The sequence below is a fragment of the Neoarius graeffei genome, chromosome 28, assembly GCF_027579695.1.
Source record: "Neoarius graeffei isolate fNeoGra1 chromosome 28, fNeoGra1.pri, whole genome shotgun sequence".
In the NCBI taxonomy this organism is placed as follows: Eukaryota; Metazoa; Chordata; class Actinopteri; order Siluriformes; family Ariidae; genus Neoarius; species Neoarius graeffei.
Window position 1 is genome coordinate 46,122,976 of NC_083596.1, and position 27,097 is coordinate 46,150,072.

Below are 27,097 nucleotides of genomic sequence, written 5' to 3' on the forward strand. Positions count from 1 at the left end.
CTGCTGCTGAGCCTTTTGTGTTGTACAGTGTGTCTTTTTGCATGTCTGATAACTTGCTGCTGCAACAAAACAATTTCCCAGCTTGTGATCAATAAAGTAAATCCATCCATGAGAGCTCGGCAGTGCATAAACAAGTAGAAATCTATTAACCTGCAGTCATTTTCAAGCACTGTGATAAATAGCTGTTTAATGCAGGATACTTTGCCTTAAAGCATTCATTGTTGTAAGTTCTGGTTTCTGCCACCTAAAACCCACAACCACCACAATCTATTATTATTATTATTATTAAAATTTCCTGAATGCTGTGTATAACGCAGTAAATTGAAGGCTGTTACAGTATTTAAATTTATTTATTTATTTTAAAATCACACTAACTTTGGAATTATAAAAATATTTGTTGTATGGCCTGCCCTTAACCTCCTAAGACCAAAGCTGTTTTTTTTTTTAACATGCATTTTTTTTTTATCTCTTTTTGCTATTTGGGCTTATTAGAACCTGATTAGAATAAAAACTAAGCATCATCTTTGATAAGATGTACTTTTTGAGAAAAAGTGTGTCCACATACCGTATGTGGATTCTTGTTCTGAATTTCTAAAAAGTGCTGTCCACGTATGTGACCGCTAGGCCCTAGGAGGTTAAAGGTGTGTCTTTGAATAAATAATTAAATAAACATTTCTTTGTCTTTCTCCCAGGGTGCTGCTGATTAACAACTTTGCTGTATTTCAGCAAATAAACGTCTGGCCTCCGCTTGTAATCGTTGGCGTGTACTGCGCCTCGCTATCCGCCGCCATGTGCTCCCTGATCGGAGCGTCGCGAATCATACATGCCCTTGCAGTTGACCAGCTCTTCGGTATGTGTGTACACATTCTTGCATCTGTTTTCCAATGAGATACAAAGTGCTGGTTAACGAGCATGTGCGTTTGCTGTCTGTCAGGTTTGCCTCTGGCTCCTGCTGCCGTCACATCCCGCTCAGGAAACCCCTGGGTCTCTGTACTCTACACATGGGCACTGGTGCAGGTGAGGTGGTGTATTTGTGGATTTTATTGTGCGTGTTTGCACGCATGCAGTGTTGTAGTTGAGTCACGAAACCTCGAGTCAGAGTCCAGTCTCTAGTCCCCAGTGTTCAAGTTCAAGTCATTAAAAAAAATTTCGAGTCCGAGTCGAGGCTTTGATCAATAGTGGACGAGTTTGAGAACAAGACTCCAACTGCACCGTTTGACGGTGGCTGTTTCAGCGCCATTAACATTAGTTTGTTCCTGAACATGATGTACGAACAGGTAAATGTGCTTCTCTTTGTCAGGGAGTGTGAAGTATTCTGTCAGAGATGGTTGGGAGACGGATGTAAGTGCCGAATGTGCGTTTATTAATACAAGTGAAGACGGTCTAACAATCCAGAACAGCAGGCAAAATCATAAAACAGTGAAACGGGCAATCGGTCAAGTGAGGTACAAACAGGTAGTCTGGCTAACGCAACTTCAAAGCTCTGTGAGCATTGGTCTGGCAAAGATATTAAGCCCAACCGTTTCCCAAAGCGCGTGGTTGACCCGCCTCCCTGAAATGCCTCAGTTTGCTACTGGTCGAAGCCAGAAAAGGCTGTGACGAAGCTTAAACCAATCGCATCACTCTTTCCTCTGACGTATGTGACGTGACGGAAGCTGCTTGAGTAACAGGAAGAAGATAAATACCTCCAGGGCTGCTCTTTGCTCCGTTTTCAATGAGAACTTCCCGCTGAATGCTTTCAATACAGCATCTACCGCTGTGTCAAAGGCTTGCCGCTGCTCCATGTTCGTAATGTTTCTAGTGAATGAAGCGCTTCCCGCATAGATTCTGTAAACAATCTATGGCTTCCGGTCGCAGTTCTACTATGTCAGTGCCTTGAACACGCCTCTACCCAGGGCCGTTGGAGATGCTCAAAGTTGATTGGCTCCTGATTTTTCGGGAGCTTGGAAGAGCTGGAGAGAGCTTGCCTTGCCAGACTAGGTTCGCAACAGGCCCCCGTGTTGCGTCACACTTAGGATGGGCGGGCCCAGGCTAACAAACAGGCTATCGTAGACTCGGCAGAATCAAAGACAAGAAACAGGAAATCGGGGATCAGGAAACCAAACAAGGAAATGAGGCTCAGTAATGTGTCAGGAGCAGTGTTGTATAAAGTACTGGGAAATCACACTCAAGTAAAAGTATTGGTACCCTTCCAAAAAATGACTTTGGTCAAAGTCACTGACTGAAATGTTACTTGAGTTAAAGTCTTAAAGTATCTGACATTTCTTGCACTTAAGTATGACAAGTAATGCAAAAATAAATGTACCCAAGTAATGTAATTAAAAGTAAACAAGCAAAGGCAATCTGAATTTTTAATATTTTGGTAAACTGAAGGTAATTTGTCACCAATGGTTCATGACAAGCAATTACACTGCTGAAAATAGAGGTGCACACACAACCATTATAAACAAGAAAAAAATAAATTGGGAGAAAAATGAAGCTGCCTATCTGGCATCTGAAGATGGAGACCACAGTTTTGACACTTTTTTTTTTTTTTCCTTTGTTTTTTTAAACTAAGAGTACTGAAAATTAGGCATACATCACACCATTAAAAAAAAAAAATTAAAAAAAAAAAGCTGCTACTGTTATTGCACTTTATAAACTATGGAGGTGCATACACGACCAATGGCTGTCATAATAATCAAAAGAAAAAAGTAATTTGGAGAAAACTGAAGCTTATCTGGCATCTGAAGAGGGTGACCACCGTTTGAAACCTTTTTTTGAAAAATAAAATAGTACGGCCAGGGGTGCTCATCATCAGGTTCCTCTTCATTTGTAGCCGAAGTAGCTGCTGTCTCCGTCTCCTCTTCCATCAGGGCTGTTGATTGCGAAGCTAGTTTTCTGCTTACTGTGTGAAGCCAACAGGTGTAGCCTACTGGTTGTCATGCGCAAGTGGTGAACAAGCCCAGGCACGTCCTGACTTTGTTGCAGTCAGTGGGGTTAAAACACGTGGTGTTTTTTTTTTTTTTTTTTTAATTTATTTATTTTTTTCCTTTTTTTTGTAATGAGTAACTAAACGGCTCTTTGAAAATGTATCGGAGTAAAAGTATGCAATTAAGTTAAAAAAAAATATAGTGAAGTGAAAGTTCTCAAATTTGAAAACTCAAGTAAAGTACAAAATCTCCCAAAATGTACTTAAGTACAGTAGTTAAGTATTTTTACTTCATTACTATACAACACTGGTCAGGAGCACAACTCAATACTTCGCAAAGTAAATGCATTTTCACAGTTTTTATATAAGACTACGTTCAGACTGCAGTGTTTCCCACAGACCAGGTAGCAGTTTGTGGCGCTCTACTGTGCCGATGAGGGAATTGTGCGCGGTGGTGTCGTGGCGGTCGGTGGAGTTGGTCATTGGGGTGTATGCAAAGTGTTTACAGCGGGCAGTGTTCAAACACAATATTTTTCTTCAGAGTCACCTGCTGGGACTATTTTAAAGCTACAAGAAGCATTTGAGATTATTCAGTTCAATCTAAATTCTTTTAAGTTCTTTAAGAGAAGACAGCTAAAACAATTTTTACCAGAACCCTGCCTGGTTTCATTCCTCGACCCAACTTTACATTACAGGGCAGGCCATTAGTTTGCTGGGCTTGATGTTGGTGGAAAACCTGTCTTTTAAATTTATGAAAATTACTCACCAAAATTGAAGTTAAAGTTTAGTTTTTTGCCTTTTTGGTGGCGATCTTTCAATCATTCTTTAGTTGACATTCAAGGAATAAATTGCAAAAAACAAGCTGAAGGTTTTTATTTTAAATATTGAACTCAACACTTACCTCAACCAATACTAAAAGTGAAATAAATAGTATAATGTAACAACAAAATAATAAAATATCATAATTGGATGTAAGAAACCACTTAAGGTAACACCAAGGCAACTAACAATAATGAAAAAGCATTACTCTAATTGGTGCAAAGCCTGCATGCCCTATCAGAACATTTAATTCAGCTGCCAGTGTGTGTGCGTATCAGTGATGCAGTGATGGTTTATCTACTTCGCTAATAAAGATGTTTCTTAAAATATTCAGAGTAGAGATGCACTGATTGCAATTTTTTGGGCCGATTCCGATTTTCCATGGAGTGTGACCTGCCGATACCGATTTTGGCCGATTCCGATTTCATTTTTTCAAACCACTTCACAGCACACAAAGACTATTTTCTTTTTATCTTTTCTTTAATAGAACATTCTGCCAGATTTTCAGTAATGAATTTAACACCTCAAAGGTTGAAAACAAAGACATTGTTCTTTGTAAAATCTTTCTTCATGTTTAGTATTAACATATTAATTCCTGAAATAGGAAATTCACACTTTTTTTTTTTTTTTTTTCTCTTTTCCCATCCAATATCTGGCACAAAAACAACTTCCCCCTCATATATTATTTGCCTACTGCTGTGGAACACACTTTCATAAGCCTATTTAGATCTGAAAACTTATGCCTTATAGAACAACCCATTTCTTCATTCAGTATCAAAATACAATTTCCAGTCATACTTATAGCATAGCCATTCTATCATCTTTGTCAAATGTGTATTTGTAGAGTAATTTCCAATGGAATCAAGTGCAACCAAGGTCGTAAAACAAACAAAAAGACTTTTTTTTTTTTTTTCTCTCTTTGTACAAATCTAACTAGATGTTTGGTAATAGGCTAACGTATTAATTCCATAATGGGAAATTCACACAACCACAAACATTCTTCTTTTCACATCCAATATCTGGCACAAAAAAAATCACTATATTTGGATATATAATGTATCCAAATAGTGATTATTTTAATTTTTTTGTTAACGGCACGCACGCCGGAGCTCGTTAGGCGCACAGGACTGACACTGTTCTGCGCAAGCGCAACACAATTGCACTAGAAAGCATGTTCAAGCTGCCAGTGTAGCTGCAGTCTTTTTAATTGCAAATTACGAGTATTTCCACTTTCATCTCTATGTGATACACAAGTTTTGATCAGCAGAAAATCGGCATATTTTAATTTTGACCAGCCGGTCGCCGATCATGGCCGATCACGTGAAAATCGACTGATTCCGATCAGCAGCTGGTCAATCGGTGCATCTCTGGTTCAGATTTTGTGCTTCAGACAGCATCAACTAGGCATCCCCGCGAGTATAACATTTTATTTAGACTAGTGGGAAATCCTTATTTATTGTGAATGTCAAGCCATTATTAATAACTTGCATGAATGCTGAAGCGGGATAAACGGGATAATGCAATAAGGCCGGTTCCTCGCATCAATTTGCTACTGTATGCATCAAAATTGGTTTATAGCCTGACTCAGGGATGTCCGTTTCCTGTAAGCCAAGAAGGCTATGATAAAGCTCATCACGAGCACGACGTAGGCTACCTTTTTAAAATAAGGGGTCGGAAGGCGAATCGGGAAGGCTGCGTTATTTTTAATTAGCCTAACAGGCCTACTTGCAGTCCGGGTATATGCGCACCGGCAGGCCTGTGGACACGCCTCTCTCTCTGTGTGCGCGCATGTGAACGAGAAGAAAGAGCACTATGAATGAACAGAACAATACGCAACGGAATTTTTTTTTTTTTTCAAAATCGCGAGTCTGATTGTGTGGCGCTAGGAATCCATTGTGTGGCGCTGCGCCACACAATGGTCTATGTATGGGAAACCCTGGACTGCACCCTGAAACGACCCATATCCGATTTTTTTTTTTTTTTTTTTTGCCCATATGTGACCTGTATCCGATTTGTTATTGACAATCTGAACGACACAGATCTGATTTTTTTCACATGCGACCCAGGCCGCTTGGATATGTGGTCCTAAATCCGATGCATATCCGTTATTTTCACATGCGACTGCAGTCTGACCGGACAGGTCGCATTCATGCGACCTACACGTCATCAACAAGAGACAAACGTCACTATTCTGCGTTGGCTAATCCCGCCTCTTTGGTGGAAAACAACATTTGTACAGTTTTCAGAATTTAAATAGACTTTTATAGAATTGATTAAGCTAATGGTGGATTTGGTAGGGACCTGGATGTTAAATCATCCTGTATTATAAGATTGTTCTGGAAATTTCCAGTAATTTGACACCTTCGGTCTCATTAGTCTGCTGCCCACATTAATCAGATTGTGTGAGTTCCGCCGCCGCCACAAAAACCACATCGCCAGGTCTCGCCTCATCCCCATGCTTTACTTGCAAACTTGAAGTGTGTGCTTTTTTTTTTTGTTTGTTTGTTTACGTATTACGTAGATGTGCTTATTACGTGTCCATTTGCGCATGTGGGACACTTTTGGGTCGTTTTCCGTTCATATTGGAGATCGCATACAAGTCTCATATAATTGGTAATGTGAACGGCCTAACAAAAAAATCGGATTTCACAACAAATCGGATATGGGTCGTTTCAGGTTGCAGTCTGAACGTAGTGTAAGTGCGCTGATTGCACTTTAATCCTATGCAGGTGCGAGTCTCCGCTTGGCACACACGCTATCCAGAGCGCACCCGAGAGTCTATCTGATGCACACGCCAAGGTGTGCAGGTGTGACACTCTTGCATGAAATTAGTACAAAAATGAATGTAGCTATAAATATCTTCTGCCAATTATTATGGCATGTTACAAAAAATAATAAAGAAAAAAAAAAAAAAGAGTCCTCGTTTCCAATTTACGAGTCCAAATGTAGTTCATGCACGAGTCCGAGTCATCAGTGCTCGAGTCCAAGTCGAGTCACGAGCGTTTAAAATTAGGGCATGAGTCAGGCTCAAGTCAGAGTCCTGGACTCAAGTACTCCAAGCCTGTGCGCATGGGACTTGTCTGACTCTTAAGTGTAACGTAGTGATGTCAAGCTCTTCGTGGGGAAGATGGAGAAGTGTGATTGATTTATTTTTTTGCTGTTTGAATGCAGCTGTGATAAAGCATGCATGGACACTGAAATATAGTGGCAGTTTTTTTGTGACGTGTTTTTAAAAAAAAAAAGTCAATAAATCTGAAATGCAAGAATGATCTTGATGCATAGAGAGTATATTTTATTGTGGTTAAAGAAATGGTGTTTAAAGTAGTCCAATTTTAAATACTTTATGATTTAGTTAAACTTTTTTTTTTTTTCAAAAAAAAAAAAAGGTTTGAAAGGAAAATGAGTGACATTTTGAAGTAATGGAACTTTTATCAAATGCCAAAAATGTCCCTTTATGAAATTGGGAACAGATTATAACGCCTCATTTAGACCTAACAGTTTACCATGATCAGATTACTTAATGCATGTAAACCTTTCCACTTTAATCAGATATTTGTTTTACTTCACTTCTTGGATTTTGTTTGTGTAAACCCAATAAAGGGTGTGTGTGTGTGTGTGTGTGTGTGTGTTAGTGCACGGTGTTTGCAGGTCAGCTGAATGTGATCGCCGGTTTGGTGACTGTCTTCTATCTGCTGTCCTATGCTGCAGTAGATCTGGCTTGTCTGGCTTTGGAGTGGGCGTCTGCTCCCAATTTCAGGTACAGAGAATAAAACCGAGCAGATCTCTTTAGTAGCTGGCATTAAATTCGTGGATGATGTGCAGAGTCGGAATAAAAACCACCAGATACTGCAAACGTGTTAAACACAGCGAGTAAGCAGTGAGTCTCTCTTTACATTCAGGCCTACGTTTCAGTACTTCTCGTGGCACACGTGCCTGCTGGGGATGCTTAGCTGTCTGGTGATGATGTTCGTGATAAATCCAGTTTACTCGTCAGCCAGCATTGTGGTGTTACTTCTCTTGCTGCTCTTCCTGCACTATCGATCGCCCACAAGCAGCTGGGGGTACATCAGCCAGGCGCTCATCTTCCATCAGGTATACATACATACGTATGTAGCAACATGCACACAAAAAAATGCCTACAGCCAGCTTTTATCCCCTGCTGGCCGAAAGGCCCGAAGGGGGATTATGTCGTAGCGATGTCCGTCCCAGGAAGGGTGCTCACATTTTTGAAATCAACTCTAGGGTGCATCAGTTGCCCTCACTTTCATAAAATCTGATGCGTTTTTGTTTGGGTGTTCCTTTTCACCAATAAAGACATCCTGTGAAATTTTTTTGACCATATTCAAAAGTCTAATGGTGGCACCATGTGGTTCATTTTTTTTTTTTTTGCCAAAAAAAAACCGCTTTTGTTTTCGTGTAAGGTTTGAATCGCAATGTTGGACTCCATTTATTGATTTCTTGTGACCCAGAGATCATGTTAAGAACCTTTGCAAGGGATTGAGAAGCATTAATGTGATTTCATAATACATTTGGATTGTTTAAAAGTAGCTGAACAATGATTCAATGAACAGCTAAAACTCAAACTGTGCTTGATAATCACATTCACATCTCATTATCTCTAGCCGCTTTATCCTTCTACAGGGTCGCAGGCAAGCTGGAGCCTATCCCAGCTGACTACGGGCGAAAGGCGGGGTACACCCTGGACAAGTCGCCAGGTCATCACAGGGCTGACACATAGACACAGACAACCATTCACACTCACATTCACACCTACGGTCAATTTAGAGTCACCAGTTAACCTAACCTGCATGTCTTTGGACTGTGGGGGAAACCGGAGCACCCGGAGGAAACCCACGCGGACACGGGGAGAACATGCAAACTCCACACAGAAAGGCCCTCGCCGGACCCGGGGTTCGAACCCAGGACCTTCTTGCTGTGAGGCGACAGCGCTAACCACTACACCACCGTGCCGCCGTGCTTGATAATATATTTAGAATATGGACTAAAAACGTGGGCGGCATGGTGGTGTAGTGGTTAGCGCTGTCGCCTCACAGCAAGAAGGGCCGGGTTCGAGCCCCGGGGCCGGCGAGGGCCTCTCTGTGTGGAGTTTGCATGTTCTCCCCGTGTCCGCGTGGGTTTCCTCCGGGTGCTCCGGTTTCCCCCACAGTCCAAAGACATGCAGGTTAGGTTAACTGGTGACTCTAAATTGACCGTAGGTGTGAATGGTTGTCTGTGTCAGCCCTGTGATGACCTGGTGACTTGTCCAGGGTGTAGCCCGCCTTTCGCCCGTAGTCAGCTGGGATAGGCTCCAGCTTGCCTGCGACCCTGTAGAACAGGATAAAGCGGCTACAGATAATGAGATGAATTGAGTGCCATGCCATTTTGTGTGCATGTGTAACTGACTCCTCCCCCAGGTACGGAAGTATCTGCTGATGCTGGACTCGAGGAAGGACCATGTGAAGTTCTGGAGGCCACAGGTGCTGCTGATGGTGGCCAACCCCCGCTCTTCCTGCCAGCTCATCTGCTTCGTCAACCAGCTAAAGAAAGGAGGCCTCTTTGTGCTGGGTCATGTTCAGATCGGAGACCTGGGTAAGAGTGCACACCCACATCCAACCGAGGGCAAAGTTCAAGAGCGAGCTGCTTGTGCTGGGATGATGCTGTTGAATGTTGCACAGTTGATGCTAATGAACACTTGATTTAAGTAGCGGTGAAGTGTGACAACTTGCACATGTATGACGATTCAACTTGTTGGATATATTTAATCACTCAAGATTTATAGAAGCCCAGTGTGAAACATCTAGTGAGTGAAATCTCACAAGTGCTTCTGTAAATGAATGCTCCACTGTAGTGTTTAAAAATGATGACTGGTTGGTTCTATTTATATTGATCTAGCATGGCTTCCCCAAAAAACCACCATGGCCAAAGGGTTGGAGAAACTGCTTTGGGACCAAAAAGTCGCTGGTTCGATTCCCTGTACCAGCAGAACTGGCTCAAGTGCCCTTGAGCAAGGCACCTAACCCCAAACTGCACTGGCAAGAGTGGTGGTGTACCTTGTGTCTCTTTAGCCAGAGAAAAACTGACGTGATTATCAGTTTGGGCAAGAACCTGGCCAGAACATGTGTGGTGGTCCTGTTGTTTTTTCTCGTCTCGTCTTCTTCCGCTTATCCAGGACCGGGTCGCGGAGGCAGCAGTCTAAGCATGGAAGCCCAAACTTCCCTTTCCCCAGACACCTCGGCCAGCTCCTCGGGAAGAACACCGAGGCGTTCCCAGGCCAGCCGAGAGACATAGTCCCTCCAGCGTGTCCTGGGTCTTCCCCGGGGCCTCCTCCCGGGGGGACATGCCTGGAACACCTCCCCAGGGAGGCGTCCAGGAGGCATCCGAAAAAGATGCCCGAGCCACCTCAGCTGGTTCCTCTCGATGTGGAGGAGCAGCGGCTCTACTCCGAGCTCCTCCCGAGTGACTGTGGGTTAATTAAAAAAACTTGTATATAATTAAAACTTAACCTTCTTTGGTTGTAATCCTACAAAATAGGCTTTGTCACCTTGAGCTGATCATGATTTCGTCCAGTATGTAAATATTCTGTTAGCCACAAACCTGTTATGGCAGGCTTGCTAGCACGCACGCTCATCACGTCATGGCTCTGACTTCCAGAAAGAGTTTTTAGGAAATGTTACAATAGTGGTTTCCTGTTTCCTTATACTGGATCATTATGAGCGTGTTTTCTCCTCTCAACCCTTCAACGTTCACACCTACAGTGGTATGCAAAAGTTTGGGCACCCCTGGTCAAAATCACTGTTACTGTGAACAGTTAAGCAAGTTGAAGATGAAATGATCTCCAAGAGGCATGAAGTTAAAGATCACTCATTCCCTTTATATTTTAAGCAAAAACAATTTTTTTTCATCTTTTACATTTTCAAAATGACGAAAAAAGGAAAAGGGCCTGAAGCAAAAGTTTGAGCACCCTGCATGGTTATTACCTAGTAACACCCGCTTTGGCAAGTATCACAGCTTGTAAACACGTTTTGTAGCCGGCTAATAATCTTTCAGTTCTTACCTGGGGGATTTTCACACATTCGTGCTTGCTAAAGGCTTCCAGTTCTACAAGTTTCTTGGGCTGTCTTGCATGCACTGCTCTTTTGAGATCGAGCCACAGATTTTCAATGATGTTTAGGTCAGGGGACTGTGAGGGCCCGGGCAAAACCTTCAGCTTGGGCCTCTTGAGGTATTCCATTGTAGATTTTGAGGTGTGTTTTGGATCATCGTCTTATTGTAGGACCCGTCCTCTTTTTAACTCCAACTTTTTTACAGACGGTGTGATGTTTGCTTCCAGAATTTGCTGGTATTTATTCGAATCCATGCTTCCCTCGACCAATGAAATGTGCCCTGTGCCACTGGCTGCAACACGACCCCAAAGCATGATCGATCCACACCCATGCTTCAGAGTTGGAGAGGTGTTCTTTTCCTGGAATTTGCCACCCTTTTTTCACATTGTGTCCAAAAAGTTCTAATTTGATTTCATCAGTCCACAGGACTTGTTTCCAAAATGCGTCAGGCTTATTTAGATGTTCATTTGCAAACTTCAGATGCTGAATTTTGTGGCTCGGATGCAGGAACAGTTTTCTTCGGATGATTCTCCCATGAAGGTCATATTTCTTCAGGTGTCGCTGCATAGTAGAACAGTGCACCACCACTCCAGGGTCTGCTAAATCTTACTGAAGGTCTTTTGCAGTCAAACAGGGGTTTTTAATTTGGCTTTCTAGCAATCCAAAAGATGAAGAAAACTTCCAGACCTCACCTTGATCTCCACTGTTTCTGTTAACTGCCGTTTCTTAACATTACAATCTGAGGAAACGGCCACCTGAAAACACTTTGCTGTGTTCTTGTAGCCTTCTCCTGCTTTGTGAGCACCAATTATTTTATTATTCAGAATGCGAGCGAGTTGCTTAGAGGAGCCCATGGCTGTTGATTTTAGGGACAAATTTGAGGAGTCAGAGAATTTATACAGCTTTTGAAATCTGCATCATCTGACCTTTCCTAACGAAGAATTTGAACAAGCCACAGCTCAATAAGCTAATTAAGGTCTGGAACCTTGATGAACGTTACCTGAGAACTCAAATGTATTGGGGTGCCCAAACGTTCTCATGGTGTTCCTTTTCTTTTTTTCACTCTCCAATTGTACAAAACAAAAATAATACACAAATCTTGCAGAAAACGCTGAAAATAAATGTATCGTCTTTACCTTTATGCCTTTTGGTGATCAGTTCATCTTCTGCTCACTTAACTATTCACAGTAAGAGACATTTTCAGTAAGGGTGCCCAAACTTTTGCATGCCACCGTATGGGCAATTTAGAGTGGGCTGTTTTTGGATTGGAGGTAGAGGTCTGCGCGGGTCGGATTTTTCAGTCCCGCTCCCACCCGCGCCCGCAGAGAATTATGATTTTCAGTCCCGCTCCCGCCCGCGCCTGCCATATTTTGTCCCGCTCCCGCCCGCAAATCCCGCATGATGCAGACGTTCGCGTTATTTCTCAGGAAAGTTCTTGTCTTGACACAGCGTGATGGTGCCCCGCCCCCTACTTTGAGTGGATTTGAGCATAAATATCTACAGCTCACATTCACGTTTGTTATTATTTACCTTGTTTCTGAATTTGGAATGTTGAAATGGCAACATGTAGACATAATAATAATAATAATAATAATAATAATTTAAGTAGGCTAATCATTTAAGTATGCGCTCTCCCGTGGTGCGTCTCCTATGAATAATTAGTGTGAAAGGAGAGATGGATCGCACTCTTGAACTTATTCTTTTAGTTACATTTCTTTTCAGTTGTTTTTAGCAGCAGAAGGAGACAAACGTTTCGGCTGTTGCCTTCGTCAGTGTCTCTAATAATAATAAACAATAAAAAAAAAAAAGACAGGCGAGCACGTAATTCCAAGTGGAAATTTGGTATATTTATTGTTCAGCCATACAAAACATTAGGCTAACCCAGTTTACATTTGTAAAGCATTTCTAACTAGAATATCCTAGTATGTCAGAACCTTTTGGCACTTATCACAGCAAGCAAAGGGCAGCTGATTTCCCTCCGCGTCGTACACGAGTGAGAATGATTTCCAAACGTCCAATTTCAGGACTCTTGACTTTTTAACGGTAAATGTACCTCTTTTTAAAACAGCACTTACTTTTGAAGCACTGTGAGCTTCAGTAGAGGAGCTCTGCTCTTCTGCCATGATCGGAGATCTCAAACACGGAAGAGGAAAAGAATCGAGAAACGAACGAGAGATATTTATCCTCTCCTGGATCAGAATCAGAATTCTGATGACCAGCTCATCTAAGGTGTCATTGAGGCATCATGTTAGTGTGGGTCACTGGAGGCTGGGTGTGAACGGCGAGTCATTAGAGTGATCAAAGGATTGCCCGTTAGGGTGATCAATGGCAATCTGACTCTCTCTGCAAATTTGGGCATCTTAAAATGTTTTTATTAATGCCAAATAAAATATCCAGCACAAATTATATATGATAGACATAAATTAATAATTTATAAATTTTATTTTAAACACATTTTTAGTTAGCGGGACTGCAGCTTATCACCGCCCGCATTGTGCACTCCCGGTCCCACCCATGCCCGCAATGAGCTTTCAAAATTTGTCCCACGCCGCATTGCTTTGCGGCGGGTCCCGCGGGACTCCCGCGGGAGTGCAGGGCTCTAATTGGAGGGAATTGGAGCAACCGGAGGACTAACGCGGAGAAAACATGCAAACTCCATACAGAAAGGGCCCCTGTTAGCCACTGGGTTCAAACCCAGAACGTTCTTGCTGTGAGGTGACCGTGCTAACCACTGTGCCTTCCACTTGCTAGCTAACTTGGCTAAATGTTTCTTGTGCCTACCTGTGACAGTTGCTAGCAGAATAGCTTGCGTTTTTAACTACCTACTGTTTTCAAATGGTGTCTGTAAATCCTGTCCTTTTAAAGGTGTAGATCTGTAGGGCATTGTTTTATTGTGTATCATGTAGAAGACAGTATATAGGCTAGTTAGATAGTGAGACGATGCATTCTTATAGCAGAATAAGAAGTGTTTACTAATATCTCTCTCTCTCTGCCCTTAATAGATGTCGTGCCAACAGACCCTGTTCAGCAGCAGTATAATTTCTGGTTGAGTCTGGTGGATAAGCTGGGTGTGAAAGCATTCGTTGATCTCACCCTCTCTCCGTCAGTCAGGCAGGGCACTCAGCACCTACTGCGCATCACTGGACTGGGTGAGACTGCCAGTGCCTACATTAACACCAGCACATATATATATTTTGGATGTTCCATCTCCCATAGAATCATGTTCAAGAAATGCACTCAGTCCTCCCCTTATTATCAAACTGCTAAAACGGCTTAGTCTGACTAACGCGACTTCAAAGCTCTGCGAGCATTTGGTCTGGCAAAGCTATTAAACCCAACCGTTTCCCAAAGCGTGTGGTTGACCCGCCTCCCTGAAATGCCTCCGTTTGCTACTGGTCAAAGCCAGAAAAGGCTGTGACGACGCTTAAACCAATCGCATCACTCTTTCTTCTGACGTATGTGACGCGAAGGGGCTAACTGGTAGATTAAACCATAGACATCCTATTATTAAACTCTTACCGAAGCCGGTCGGGAGCAAGGCGAAAACGTCCTTCCTTTCAATAAATACCTCCAGGGCTGCTTTTTGCTCTGTTTTCGATGAGGACTTCCTGTTGAATGCTTTCAATACAGCATTCGTGAATGAAGCGCTTCTGGCATTGTTTACAGAATCTATCTATGGCTTCCGGTCGCAGTTCTACTACGTCAGTGCCTTGAACACGCCTCTACCCAGGGCTGTTGGAGATGCTCAAAGTTGATTGGCTCCCGATTTTTTGGGAGCTTGGAAAAGCTGTAGATAGCTTGCCTTGCCAGACTAAGTTCGCAACAGGTCCTCGTGTTGCGTCACACTTAGGATGGGCGGGCCCAGGCTAAAAACGGCTATATCTAATCTGTACAACGGGATTTTCCTTTTAGGAGCCTTTAAGTAGCAATGACGGGCCATTTTTAAATCTAGTTGTGATCAGCGAGTGTGGCATATCAGAAGAAAGAGTATGAAGTTCTGAATTCAAAACTGGTTTTATTTTCCCGCCAAGTTAAATAGAACAGAAGTTACAACTGTTTTTTGAAATCTTCTAATTTTTTTTTTTTAATTTAAACCCCCCCCATCAGCTTTATTTGGCCGCTTTCAGCAATACATGTCCATCTTGAGAAAGTAAAGCAAAGCAACTTCAGGAGCAATTCTCGCGCCCAAAATATCTATCAATTGCTCAGAGTTTAAAAATAACCTTTTGCGCCAGTATTTATTTATCTGTGACGAATCTGAGTCATCCAGGTACATAGTAATCTGTGGTTGGTAGAAGAGAGCAACTGGACTTGCTTGAAGATTCTTGAAAACGTTTCTCCTCTCATCCGAAAGGCTTCCTCAGTTCTGCCTGTCTAATAGGGAGTATCCAGTATTTATCCTCTCATGGATCATCATAGAATCCGAATCAGAATGCTGATGGCTGCATTGTAGGTGGCCGATAGATGTCATAGACACCCGCCTCTGTTCAGTGATGGTCGTTCCAGGTTGACAAAAATGAACGATCCTCTCTGGCTAAGATGTCTGCCAGTTTTCTGGAAGTCCTCTCATACTCCCGCACCAGTCGAAGGGATCTCATCCCAAAGTGCGTAGAAACATATCTGTGAAGAATCTCTGTCATCCAGGTACATAGTAATCTGTGGTTGGTAGAAGAGAGCAACTGGACTTGCTTGAAGATTCTTGAAAACGTTTCGCCTCTCATTCAGTCAGACAGAACTGAGGAAGCCTTTCGGATGAGAGGCGAAACGTTTTCAAGAATCTTCAAGCAAGTCCAGTTGCTCTCTTCTACCAACCACAGATCAGTATTTATTTATTTTGAAATTTAATTGCATTATATGCATAGTGAGACGGCGTAAACTACTCGTCAGTTTCAACAGCTTAGCAATGGCAGGACCAGAACCGTTGATTGTAGGTACTTTTGCTGGCCATCGTACCGAATCATTCAAACCCAACTGAAGATCGTTTAAGGATAATAACAAATCTACGTTGTTACGGCATGGCTCGTAAACTCGCCGCAGCATAAAAAGGGAGACCACACAAAAGGTTACAGATTGAATTGTAAACTTTTATATTTAGTTTTCCAAACGTCTAGGGTAAACACATGTGGTGCAAAGTATGGCGTGGACTGTGTGGATGAGTGAAGGTGTATGTCAGTTATGTAGTCAATGTAGAGGCAAAAAGGGAAAAGAGGCAGAAAGTAAGAGAATGTGCAGATAAAATGACTGTGCGTCCACACACACAGCCAGTAGGTGCCTCCTGAGGGAGAGCAAAGCTCCACCTTATGTTCCAGGTACGCCCCTCAGGTGTAACGAATGATGTTAATTATCCCAGCTGATGCCAGGAGGGGGGTCAGGACGTATGGTAACAACGTAGATTCCTTTTAAAGGTCCCATGGCATGGTGGTTTGTTGATGCTTTAAACGGGCTCGTGGAGGTTTCCGGATGTTCTATCCGCAGCCTTTCTCGAAATGAACCCTCGGCACGTAGATATAGCCTCCTGGGAGAAAGCCCCATTTCAGCGCTTTTCCCAGTGCGTCGTTTTGCTAATGAGAAGCAGGAGGCGGGGAAGGGTAGAGGGTAGGGGCGGGTCTTATCATTAATATTCATGACATGTAAACGTGTTACCTCTGATTGGCTAACAACACTGTGCCGCTACCTCCAGTGGGTCAGAACAAGAGGATGTGGGTGTCTTACTATGGCGAGAGAGAAGGAACAAACCGCGAAGGGAAAAATACCGCGCGCTGACGTCATTAAGGTGCGACGCGAGGAAATAAAATAAATTCAACAAATGTTTGGGTTTTTACTGAACAAACAAACAAATAAAATGAACGAGTGACTTAAAAAAAAAAAGAATGTGGGTGTCTTTGTAAAAACTGTTTTGATTGGCTATTATAACAGAGCATGCTGCATGCTTTTTGGTTTTGTAGCGCAGAGTAGCTGGCTAACTGCAGGAAGCGGTTAGCTGCACAGCTAATGTAGCCATTGCAAGGCTAACGTGGCACCGATTTTAAAACACGGCAAAATGACTTAAGTTATACACTTACTTGTTCGGTGTTTGTTGCTGATGCGGCAGGGACGCTTGGTACGGACCCAGGCTTCAGTGACAGTTGATGTGCAAAACCTGCCCTGTACTGTCCCAAGTTGTGGAAACATTCCTCAGGAAAATGCTTCCGACAAACATACACCGTCTTAGGTAGCCTCGACGGCGTATTATTGGAGTAAATAAAATCAAGCCACTGCGTCTTCAGGGGCTCTCCCGTCGGCAGTAAAAACAGACTCCTTTCTGTGTTGTCACATCCATGTACAGCGCAATTTCCATGTTTGGTGGCAACTTTTGAGCTGGGCGGGCAATCCATACAGTGGGTGGGAATCCAGAGGGGGGGGCGTGGGGATCATCTCCCTTGCTGGCGTAGTAAAGGGAAGAGTTTATCAACGCGCCGTTTTGACGCGCCATTCTCAAATATTGGGCATAGTTTGGTTTACACATTATGAAATTTCTAGCCACTGGGGTGACTTAAGAAGGTCAGAGGAACTCATTTTAACGTTAAAAAACCTCAGAAAATGAAAATTTCATGCCATGGGACCTTTTAAAGTATTAAATCTGTCCTCTGGGACTGTATTCTCTTCTCTACAACTCTCCTAACTGGCATACAAACGCCCCTTATTGCATGTGATGGCACAAGACGGCAAAAAGTGGCAGCACAGTTCCACATGTTACTTTTCAGAGGGCGGCACTCAAAAGTGCTGTGTACTACATGTTTCTAATCAAATGTGACTTCTTCAAAACAATATGATTAACATCCCTGAACCCTCTTTTTTTTTTTTTTTTTTTTTTTTTTTTTTTTTCTTTCTTTCCCCCCCTATCCTCCAGAATCCAATATTTTTATTGTTTTCCAAAGAAGGATACACATCTGTTGACTGTGGCTAGAACTTCCGCTGTCCCTGGCCGGCTTCCGGTTTGACCGAAATTACCGCAAAAAGGCCCAGCAGGGGTCATATGTTCCCGAATGCTGGTATCAAATTTGACCAGTGTCGACCAATAGAAAACGAGCTAGAGTCTAACGTCACAGGGTAGCACGTCATCGGCTTTTGACCAAAATCCAACATGGCCGCCCCCAGCGGTTTCACAGTCAACATTCAGAAAAAAGGTCGCCGTGTAAAAAGTAAGCAGTATTGTGCAAATCTGCGTGCATATTCTGAAAATTCAGGGTTTTTTTTTTTTTTTTTTTCTATCAAGCACCAAACTCTTGTGAAGCCGAAGGTATTTATGTTGGTACACGGCGATCGAAAATTTTCAATTTACTATGTAAACGGCTCGGCACTTCCCGCATGGCAAGCGCTGCTGGCATTACTGCTTTAAGACGTGCACATTCCATCACTGACACCAAGCTTGTATGATGAGACATTTTGGAAGTCAATACAAGCTCAAGTGATGCATCAGTAACTGAAATTGTCCATTATAACACAAGGTCTGTTGTGTAGATTTGGAAGGGTATTCATAATCAGTCTTGCATTTGCTCTTCCATAACAGGAGGAATGAAGCCGAACACGCTAGTTCTTGGCTTCTATGACGATTGTTACCCAGAGGACTACTTCCTTCAGGATCCTATGTTCTGTAGGGGTGCAATGGATGGTGCCAGTTCTATCGGAGACGAGGGGGACAACTTTGGCGTAGACCTCCCATCCCTACAAGCCCACTTCCCTCCTGTGCGTCATGCAGAGAGCCCCCGCTGGCTTCAGCCGGTTGAGTACGTGGGCATCATCTCTGATGCCATCAAAATGGGCAAGAACGTGTGCCTGGGCCGCTACTTCTTCCAGATGCCACCCGAAAGCAAAGGAAAAGGCTCGATGTCCACTAAAGGCGGCGGCGACGCTGCTGCTGCTGAGACGATCGATGTGTGGCCATCCAACCTGCTCAGTGCTGGTGGAAACCAAAGCTATGCCGATGTATGTAGCCTCTTCTTGCTGCAGATGGCATGCGTCTTGAACATGGCTGCCGGGTGGCGTCGTGCTCGTCTGCGCATCTTCCTCTGCGTGGAGTCGGAGTCTGGGGACCAGGGTTGGCTGGTCAAAGAGGAGCGCTTCAGGGAGCTGCTGGGGAAGCTGAGGATCCGTGCCACTATTAAGATCGTGCCGTGGGATCCTGCGGTGCGGCTGCTCCAAGGAAGCGACAGAACCGTGCCCCCTGTGGTGACGGAAGAATTTCTGCATGCAGTCAACAGACTTCTGAAAGAACACAGTACTTCCGCTGCAGTGCGCTTCCTCTATTTGCCCTGCCCACCTGCTAATTCCAGCCAATCACAGCAGTACCTGGCACAGTTGGATACCCTCACTCAAGGACTTGGTCCCACTCTTCTAATTCATGGTTTGACCCCCGTTACCTGTACTGAGCTTTGATGGAATTAAACGCACTTGTATATGCAAAGGGAATTTACTTTAAGCCTAATATTGGGCCAAATTTCCTCAAAGGCATGTTTGATGTGTGACGTTTAGTTTTGCAATGGAACTAGATTAGGCAAATAGAAGTCTCTCAGCTAGTTAAGAGCTATTCCACGAAATCGAGTGGAATAATTGTTTTCTATCCACATTCACTGGATTTTGAGAAACCGAGCATCATCTCATTATCTGTAGCCGCTTTATCCTGTTCTACAGGGTCGCAGGTGAGCTGGAGCCTATCCCAGCTGACTACGGGCGAAAGGCGGGGTACACCCTGGACAAGTCGCCAGGTCATCACAGGGAAACCGAGCATTATTTTTTGCAAATTTGATAAATTAAAAACTTTTCTTGGGGCGGCACGGTGGTGTAGTGGTTAGCGCTGTCGCCTCACAGCAAGAAGGTCCGGGTTTGAGCCCCGTGGCCGGCGAGGGCCTTTCCGTGTGGAGTTTGCATGTTCTCCCCGTGGGTTTCCTCCGGGTGCTCCGGTTTCCTCCACAGTCCAAAGACATGCAGGTTAGGTTAACTGGTGACTCTAAATTGAGCGTAGGTGTGAATGTGAGTGTGAATGGTTGTCTGTGTCTATGTGTCAGCCCTGTGATGACCTGGCGACTTGTCCAGGGTGTACCCCGCCTTTCGCCCGTAGTCAGCTGGGATAGGCTCCAGCTTGCCTGCGACCCTGTAGAACAGGATAAAGCGTCTAGAGATAATGAGAATGAGAAACTTTTCTTCAAAACAGCCAACAAAATAATTTCTCCTTGGGTGGATGACTTTAACCTATTGATGGCTGCATGAATTAACTTTTTTTTTTTTTTTGTAGAAAGTATCGTCATGTCGAGGTATAGAATAGCTTTAGACATTTATTTAATTCTTCTTTGAACAATTCAGGTCTGTAATTTTCAAACTGCTTTTGAACCAGTCTAAAAAAAAAAAATTCAACAAGTTTAATGCTTAAAGAATGTAAACAAACCAGCAAAATGACAGGCGCAATTTGTGGAAAAAAGCTATAATAATTCTTAAATTCCATATTCTGGGGTTTTGTTTTCGAGTAGAGGAGAACCCCCCCCCCCCCCCCCCCCAATCCTCGTCTGGTTCTGCAGCATGCACCGCCATTTTGTTTTTCTCTCCTCACGGAATATGAACCGATATCCTAGTAGTAGCCAATCAGAGCGTGCAATTGCTCATATCCAGTGAATGCGGATAGAATAACGGCTATTACTCGCTTTAATGTACATCAGTAGCAATCATCTAATATATAAAACAGCAGGGACATCCATATTTACTAATTTAACTTCGAAGTGGGTGTGGGGTCCGGAAGCTGGAGTGGTTTTTGGGTACATTGGTTTCATAGCTGCACATCAAACATGCCTCAATCTGGTGTAAAGGGAAAATTTGTTAACTTGCAAAACAATTCCTTAAAAGGACTTAAGCCACTGCATGTGGGTTCTTTTTTTTAAACTTAAAGTGCCATTCCACCATTGGATGTATTCTTTGGCATAAAATACAATATATTTTGACAACATATATAAATGATATCACTAGATAGAGAAATCTTTTAGCTTCAAAATGATATATCAAACATAATTTTTTGACAACAAGTATATTAATTTTGCGACCAAAGTCACCTACCCTTTTAATTTCCGCACGTGATGTCATCGGCAGGTTCCCCTTCTTGTGTACCACGTGACGTGACGTGGCACATATTAGCAATGGCGGATAGAACACGATAAAAGTAATACCAATAAATCTAGCTAATACCAATAAATCTAGCTAACTGAAAGATTAACTCCAAATTTTTCGCAATTTTTTTGGCCCCCATATACGAGGAGAAATGACTCTCTCACTTTGGGGGTTTCCTGGTCTAAAAATAGACCGACACGTGGTACACAAGAAGGGGAACCTGCCGATGACATCACGTTTCACTACCGCGCGGAAATTAAAAGGGTAGGTGACTTTGGTCGCAAAATTAATATACTTGTCAAAGAATTGTTTGATATATCATTTTGAAGCTAAAAGATTTCTCGGTCTAGTCATGTTGTCATAAAATATATTGTATTTTATGCCAAAGAATACATCCAATGGTGGAATGGCACTTTAAGTGTCTTAGTACATGGGCTTAGTATTTTTATTTTTTGTTTATTTGAAGGGATAAACTGAACCAAAATGGGTGTATTAGGGTGTTTTTTGGTTGATCACTGTTGTGTAAAAGGGGAACATAACCTTTTATTCACCTCCCGTCCTTCCACAGCCAGCTTGCCTACCTGGACGACTACTACTTCTGTTACTGTGTAACGGACTAATTTTTCTCCCGTAGCCTTCCTGACTGGTTCAGGTTTGTGTTTTCTCTGCTTTCACACACTCCCAATCCTCACAGGCAGATCGACGGACGCCTGGTCCCTTGACATAATCATTCGTCTTTGTGTTCAACAACTCCTTCCTTGCACTTAAAGGAATACTCCAGAACTCGTCAATCTTCCCTGTCTGTCTATAATTGCCACAAACAAAACTGAGACGTGCTTCAGTGGGCCATGATGGAGATGGGAACGTGGACGCTTGTTTAGTTTCAGTAATCGTAAATCTTCTTGATTGAACCATAAAAGGTCTCAGGATGAGAGACATGAAAGTGTCGTCTCAGCTTTCGCACTGCTTTGAAATGTTCAGGCAAAAACTCTTAACTAATAATTAATTGATAAGGAATAACCCAGAATTCTTCCCTCTGATAAAGTATAATAACTTTTTTAAAAAGAGAGAAGGAAGGTGGTGAGGGAACAATGGTTTATAGCTGTGAGAACAGGAACTAACTTATTTTGCAGAAGAAATTCAACAATAAATGTAACAATTTATCTTCAGCCAATAAAAATGTCATTGGCTCATCATTCTGTAGTACAAGAGGAATTAAACTCTTTGGTACGTGCTGTTATAGGAAACGAATGAACTTTGGAGTAAGAGTTTTCCTATAACAGGACGCCCCATGCGATTTTACTACTTCTTAACATGTTGCACTTAAACGTTTGCGTTTTGAGCACAAGTTTTCCATTATTTCTAAAAGCAGGGAACATTGCTTTTAGGATTGCAGGTGTTTTGTAATAATCGCACAAACACTTATGTTGGCCATTAATTTGACTGTTGTTTTAAAGCCCTGAACTGGAACACATCAGAAATGAGGAGTCTGATGACACAATTGTGACAAATGTAGTATTTAATAAGGATGTACAGTGGTGTGTTTTTTTTTTTTTTTTTTTTTTTTTATTATCTCTATTGATGCTTAATGTCCTTAAGACAACATTCCTTAAGTCAGTCTTAAAAATGGTGGTTGATAAGGTACATTTGCTGCAGATCATAATCCGAGTTAGTTAAAAGATGCAAAAACTTTTGCGAATCTAGTCACACATGGAAAAGTGTGATTGCTTTATTCTGACTGCACTTACTGGCACTATATTTTTTTTAGTTTGTGGTGTTGATTGCACCCCGCTTCCTCATGTTGGGTTCTATAAGAGATGACCAAGAGATGGTTTGAAGACTTTCTGTATAACTTAAATAAATAAATAAATAACCCAGGCAGCATCCACTGACTGACGAACTAGTCAGAACATTAACGTTAGTCTTACCAGATTCCCAAGGCGTGTTTACAGAGATGTAAACTTTTACAAACTTTGCATATTAAAAAAATAAAATATGTAAAGTTTGTAAACGGGCGGCACGGTGGTGTAGTGGTTAGCGCTGTCGCCTCACAGCAAGAAGGTCCTGGGTTCGAGCCCCGGGGCCGGCGAGGGCCTTTCTGTGCGGAGTTTGCATGTTCTCCCCGTGTCCGCGTGGGTTTCCTCCGGGTGCTCCGGTTTCCCCCACAGTCCAAAGACATGCAGGTTAGGTTAACTGGTGACTCTAAATTGACCGTAGGTGTGAATGTGAGTGTGAATGGTTGTCTGTGTCTATGTGTCAGCCCTGTGATGACCTGGCGACTTGTCCAGGGTGTACCCCGCCTTTCGCCCGTAGTCAGCTGGGATAGGCTCCAGCTTGCCTGCGACCCTGTAGAACAGGATAAAGCGGCTACAGATAATGAGATTGTAAAAGTTTGCATCTCTGTAAACACACCTTGGGAATCTGGTAAGACTAACGTTAATGTTCTGACTAGTTCGTCAGTCAGTGGATGCTGCCTGGGTTGTCTTTTTTTTTTTCCCTCTTTCTTTCTTCCCCCCCCCCCCCAATGCAGTGGGGGTGGGGTGGGGGGGACCAAAGTGGATTGGCAAAGCATTGGAAAAGTACAGTGAATAGAAAGGCAGATGTTTGCACTTTTACTGAGAAACGTTACGTGTGTGTGTATATGTATATATTCTGGACAGGGTGAGGTTAGACTGAATGTACCAAAAGAATAAACCTGTGCTTTAATTTAATGTATATTTATAGATAATGATGAGGTCCTGTATTAGTGTTACATTTTAACAAACATATGGCAATATTATTATTATTATTATATCGATATGTACACAATAAACTGGTTCTATATTTGCTGTACAGTGAATCCCATCTTGCTGTTCTTTTTTTCTGATCCATATCCCTGGTCGGTGTTTTTTTATTGCATGAGCCATTTCTGATTTGAACAAGAGTTTGACCAGAAATAACACTTACACCTAAGAAAATACCCAGTCAGCTAAGACGTGGGGTGTGCGTGCGCACGTGGCCACAAAGTCGCAGGAGCGTGCAATCAGATATGAAGCCCGTTCAAGAACCTGAGAGTTTACCGCCATTAACCGCTTTCATTCAGTCGCTGTGGGTTTAAAAAAAAAAAAAAAAGAAATCCTGTTCAAATATTTGGGGAAGAAATAGACTAAAAAAAAAAGGCTCCTGTAATCTTAAGCCAATGCTAACAGCCTACATACGGTGAGGTTCAGATATTAGCATCCAATTTAGCATTATGCAAACTACATACCTAAATTATCAAACTTGCCTCAAACAGTGCTGAATTAGAGAATCTACTGAAATATACTTCTTTGTGATTTTTCTAGCTCTGTATAACACAGTTATGTGCAAAAAGACATCGAAACTAGCTAAAGATGCTCGGCGCTCCATCCTGAAGCTGACTCACTTTCTACTTCTGCTGGTTTTGTTGGAAGCGTGGCCCAAAGCTGTATGTTTAGAAGTGATTTAGTTGATGTAGTTCCATATTGTCTTGTATATTGTGGTACAAATGTATTTGGGTCAGTCCATGAAATGGGGTTACCAAAATGTGACATAGAGGGAGTCAGTTAAAACAATTTACAACTGAAAACAACTTTTATTTCCATGAAGCATTGACCATATAAGAAAATATAACATAGTTAAGATAACTCGTGCTCTACAATGTATGATAAAATCCATAAATATTTACCCGGTTGCTAATGTAACAAGGACACGAACAAGCTTTTAAAAATAAAGGAAAAATATTGATAATTTTTTTGCTTTTATTTGCTTACTTTAAACATTAACACTGAATAAGAATTTATTAGAAATATTAGTTCAACACCATAAACACTGAAAATATGAAATACCAGTATTTCACAAACTTCATAAAATCTCTTTAAGATTTGAACAATAACAGTCATTAACAGGAAACAGTTTCATCCTCGTGTTATACAAGTCACAATAACATAGTAGACTTCCTTATCACTTAATATGGGACATCCTAAAACGCTTAACGTAGCTTAATGTTCCAAAACAACGATCAATCACCACCAAACTTCTCATGAACATCTCGTCATACACACCACGACCACACTAAATATCAAAACAGAAATCCAAATATTATGGACGTAGTCTGCGTTAAGCTTTTTCGTTTACATAGGCGTCTATGGGAGGAAAACGCTTAACGTAGGTTAATGTCAGATAACGGCGACCAATCAGTATCAAACTTCTCCTGCACATCTCTACTCGTACCGTCTCCCATCTCTATGAAAATCAAAGCCAAAATCCCATTTTTGTGGACGCAGTCAACATGAAACTTTTTTTCTCTACATAGGCGCCCACTATAGAGAAAAAGCTTAACGTACTTTAATGTCAGAAAACCTCATCAATCATCGCCAAATTTCGCTCAGAAACCCCTTTTTACCTACACTGACAGCTGCCAAAAAATCAAAGCCGAAGTCCTAATAGGATCCAAGATGTCAGCATTAAGCTATTTATCCATTGACGTCTATTGAGGTATTTCACCTGACGTCACAGGGTCACGTGATGCCCCGGTGTCCGCCATTTTGGATGGCAAGCTAGCTAATGTCAACAAGAGTAGCTAGTATGTTACTGTAGCAATGTTTACGTTCAGTCATTTGGATGACTGTTAAAACCTTTCAGTCTCAAGTTTTTCCTTTACTGGATTTACTAGTTTACTGAGCCAGCCAGCCCCGGAGCGCTCGCTAGCCGGCCAGCGAGCCCCGGAGCGCGCTCAGTAAACTAGTAAATACAGTAAAGGAAAAACTTATAACGGGCCATGTCTCAACAGACTAAGAAGTTATTTCAATGACATTTAATAACATATTTTGTTTATCCTGAGGACCGAAAGTAAATGAAAATGTGAACAAATCTTAGCTGTCAGTGAACAATCCTGGTGGAAGCAGGTAAACGTCGTTCTCTAAGCCTGCTAACCTCAATTTTTGCAAATACCTCTCCCTCTGCTCGCCCTGTAAATGCCCTACGTCGCTGGATAGTGAAGGTGTTTTCTGCATCTCGCTCCTTTTTCTTTTATGTTTTTCGTTTGTCGCCTTCCTCGCATTCAAACTGATTCGAGCCGTGACGTCCAAAATGGCAGCATCACATGACTTGGTCACGTGAGTGAAATACCTCAATAGGCCAAGAAAGGAAAAGGCTTAACATAGCGTTATGTCCGAACACAGCGATCAATCATCACCAAACTTCTCGTGGACATTTCTAGTCATACACACTCTCATCACTCAAAAAATCAAAAAACCAAATATTATGGACACAGTATACGTTAAGCATTTTCCTTTCCATTTGCGCCTACGAAAAGGAAAAAGCTTAACGTAGCCTACTTTAATGTCAGAAAACATCATCTGTAATCCTACGAAATTACACCCTAACCTACGTCTACTTCATTTATTTATTGTAGGTGTTTAATGCATTGTCACGGTATAACTTTTACTGCGACACAAAGGAAAAGCTTGTGAAAGCAATCAACAGAAATTGTGAAAGCAATCAACAGGTTGGATATGCGCTTGAAGAACTTCATGAACGTTTTTTGATGTAGACAACCAATTGGATTTTTTTTTTTTGCAAGTTTCTGTGGCTTAGTAACAGTTTCCCATTGGCTGTCACGCCAGTGGGGTGATGCGGGGTCTTTTAACGCGCCTCATTCGGACAATTTACCTCAGATGGTCAGATCGCTGTTCACATCGTCAGAGGAGAAGTTCAGAAGTCGTCAAGTGTTTGGATAAAGGACTGGCACTGAGGTAAACATTTTTCTTTACATTTTTATAAACAAAGGTTTAAGTCGCAATCACCCATAATGTTGGTTTAGATTAATCACAAAGCCAATTAGCCGTAGGCCTACAGCTAAATGAATTGGTTGTTTCTGATAGTTAAACTTAAAATTCTAATCTAGACATTTTTTACGGAATCATGGTATATATTTTATTGTAGTGACGGACTCTTGTTTTTGATAAAGGGATGAACTAAACTAAAATGTAAACGCTAATATCACCAGTTTATTCATACCCGCTCAAATTCATTACCGGTGGACCTTTTGGGTGCCCACGTGAACAGGTTGCTGCTCTTTTTTTTTTTTTTAAACTACTCAGCAGTAACAATCAGACACAGCTGGGGGGGTGTT

At 42.3% G+C, this 27,097-nt stretch overlaps 1 protein-coding gene across 3 annotated transcripts in view; it reads left to right on the forward strand.

Annotated features, from left to right (window-relative positions):
• slc12a9 (solute carrier family 12 member 9) overlaps positions 1–19,518 on the forward strand; it is a 44,910-nt gene extending 25,392 nt beyond the window's left edge. For all 3 annotated transcript variants that reach the window (XM_060913378.1, XM_060913377.1, XM_060913379.1), the window contains exons 8-14: positions 693–850; positions 935–1,017; positions 7,363–7,487; positions 7,630–7,822; positions 9,145–9,319; positions 13,836–13,982; positions 18,383–19,518. In XM_060913378.1, the coding sequence (XP_060769361.1) occupies positions 693–850; positions 935–1,017; positions 7,363–7,487; positions 7,630–7,822; positions 9,145–9,319; positions 13,836–13,982; positions 18,383–19,248 (1,747 nt within the window). In that variant the 3' untranslated portion in view covers positions 19,249–19,518. The remainder of the gene's footprint in view (positions 1–692; positions 851–934; positions 1,018–7,362; positions 7,488–7,629; positions 7,823–9,144; positions 9,320–13,835; positions 13,983–18,382) is intronic.
• Positions 19,519–27,097: the final 7,579 nt, after the last annotated feature.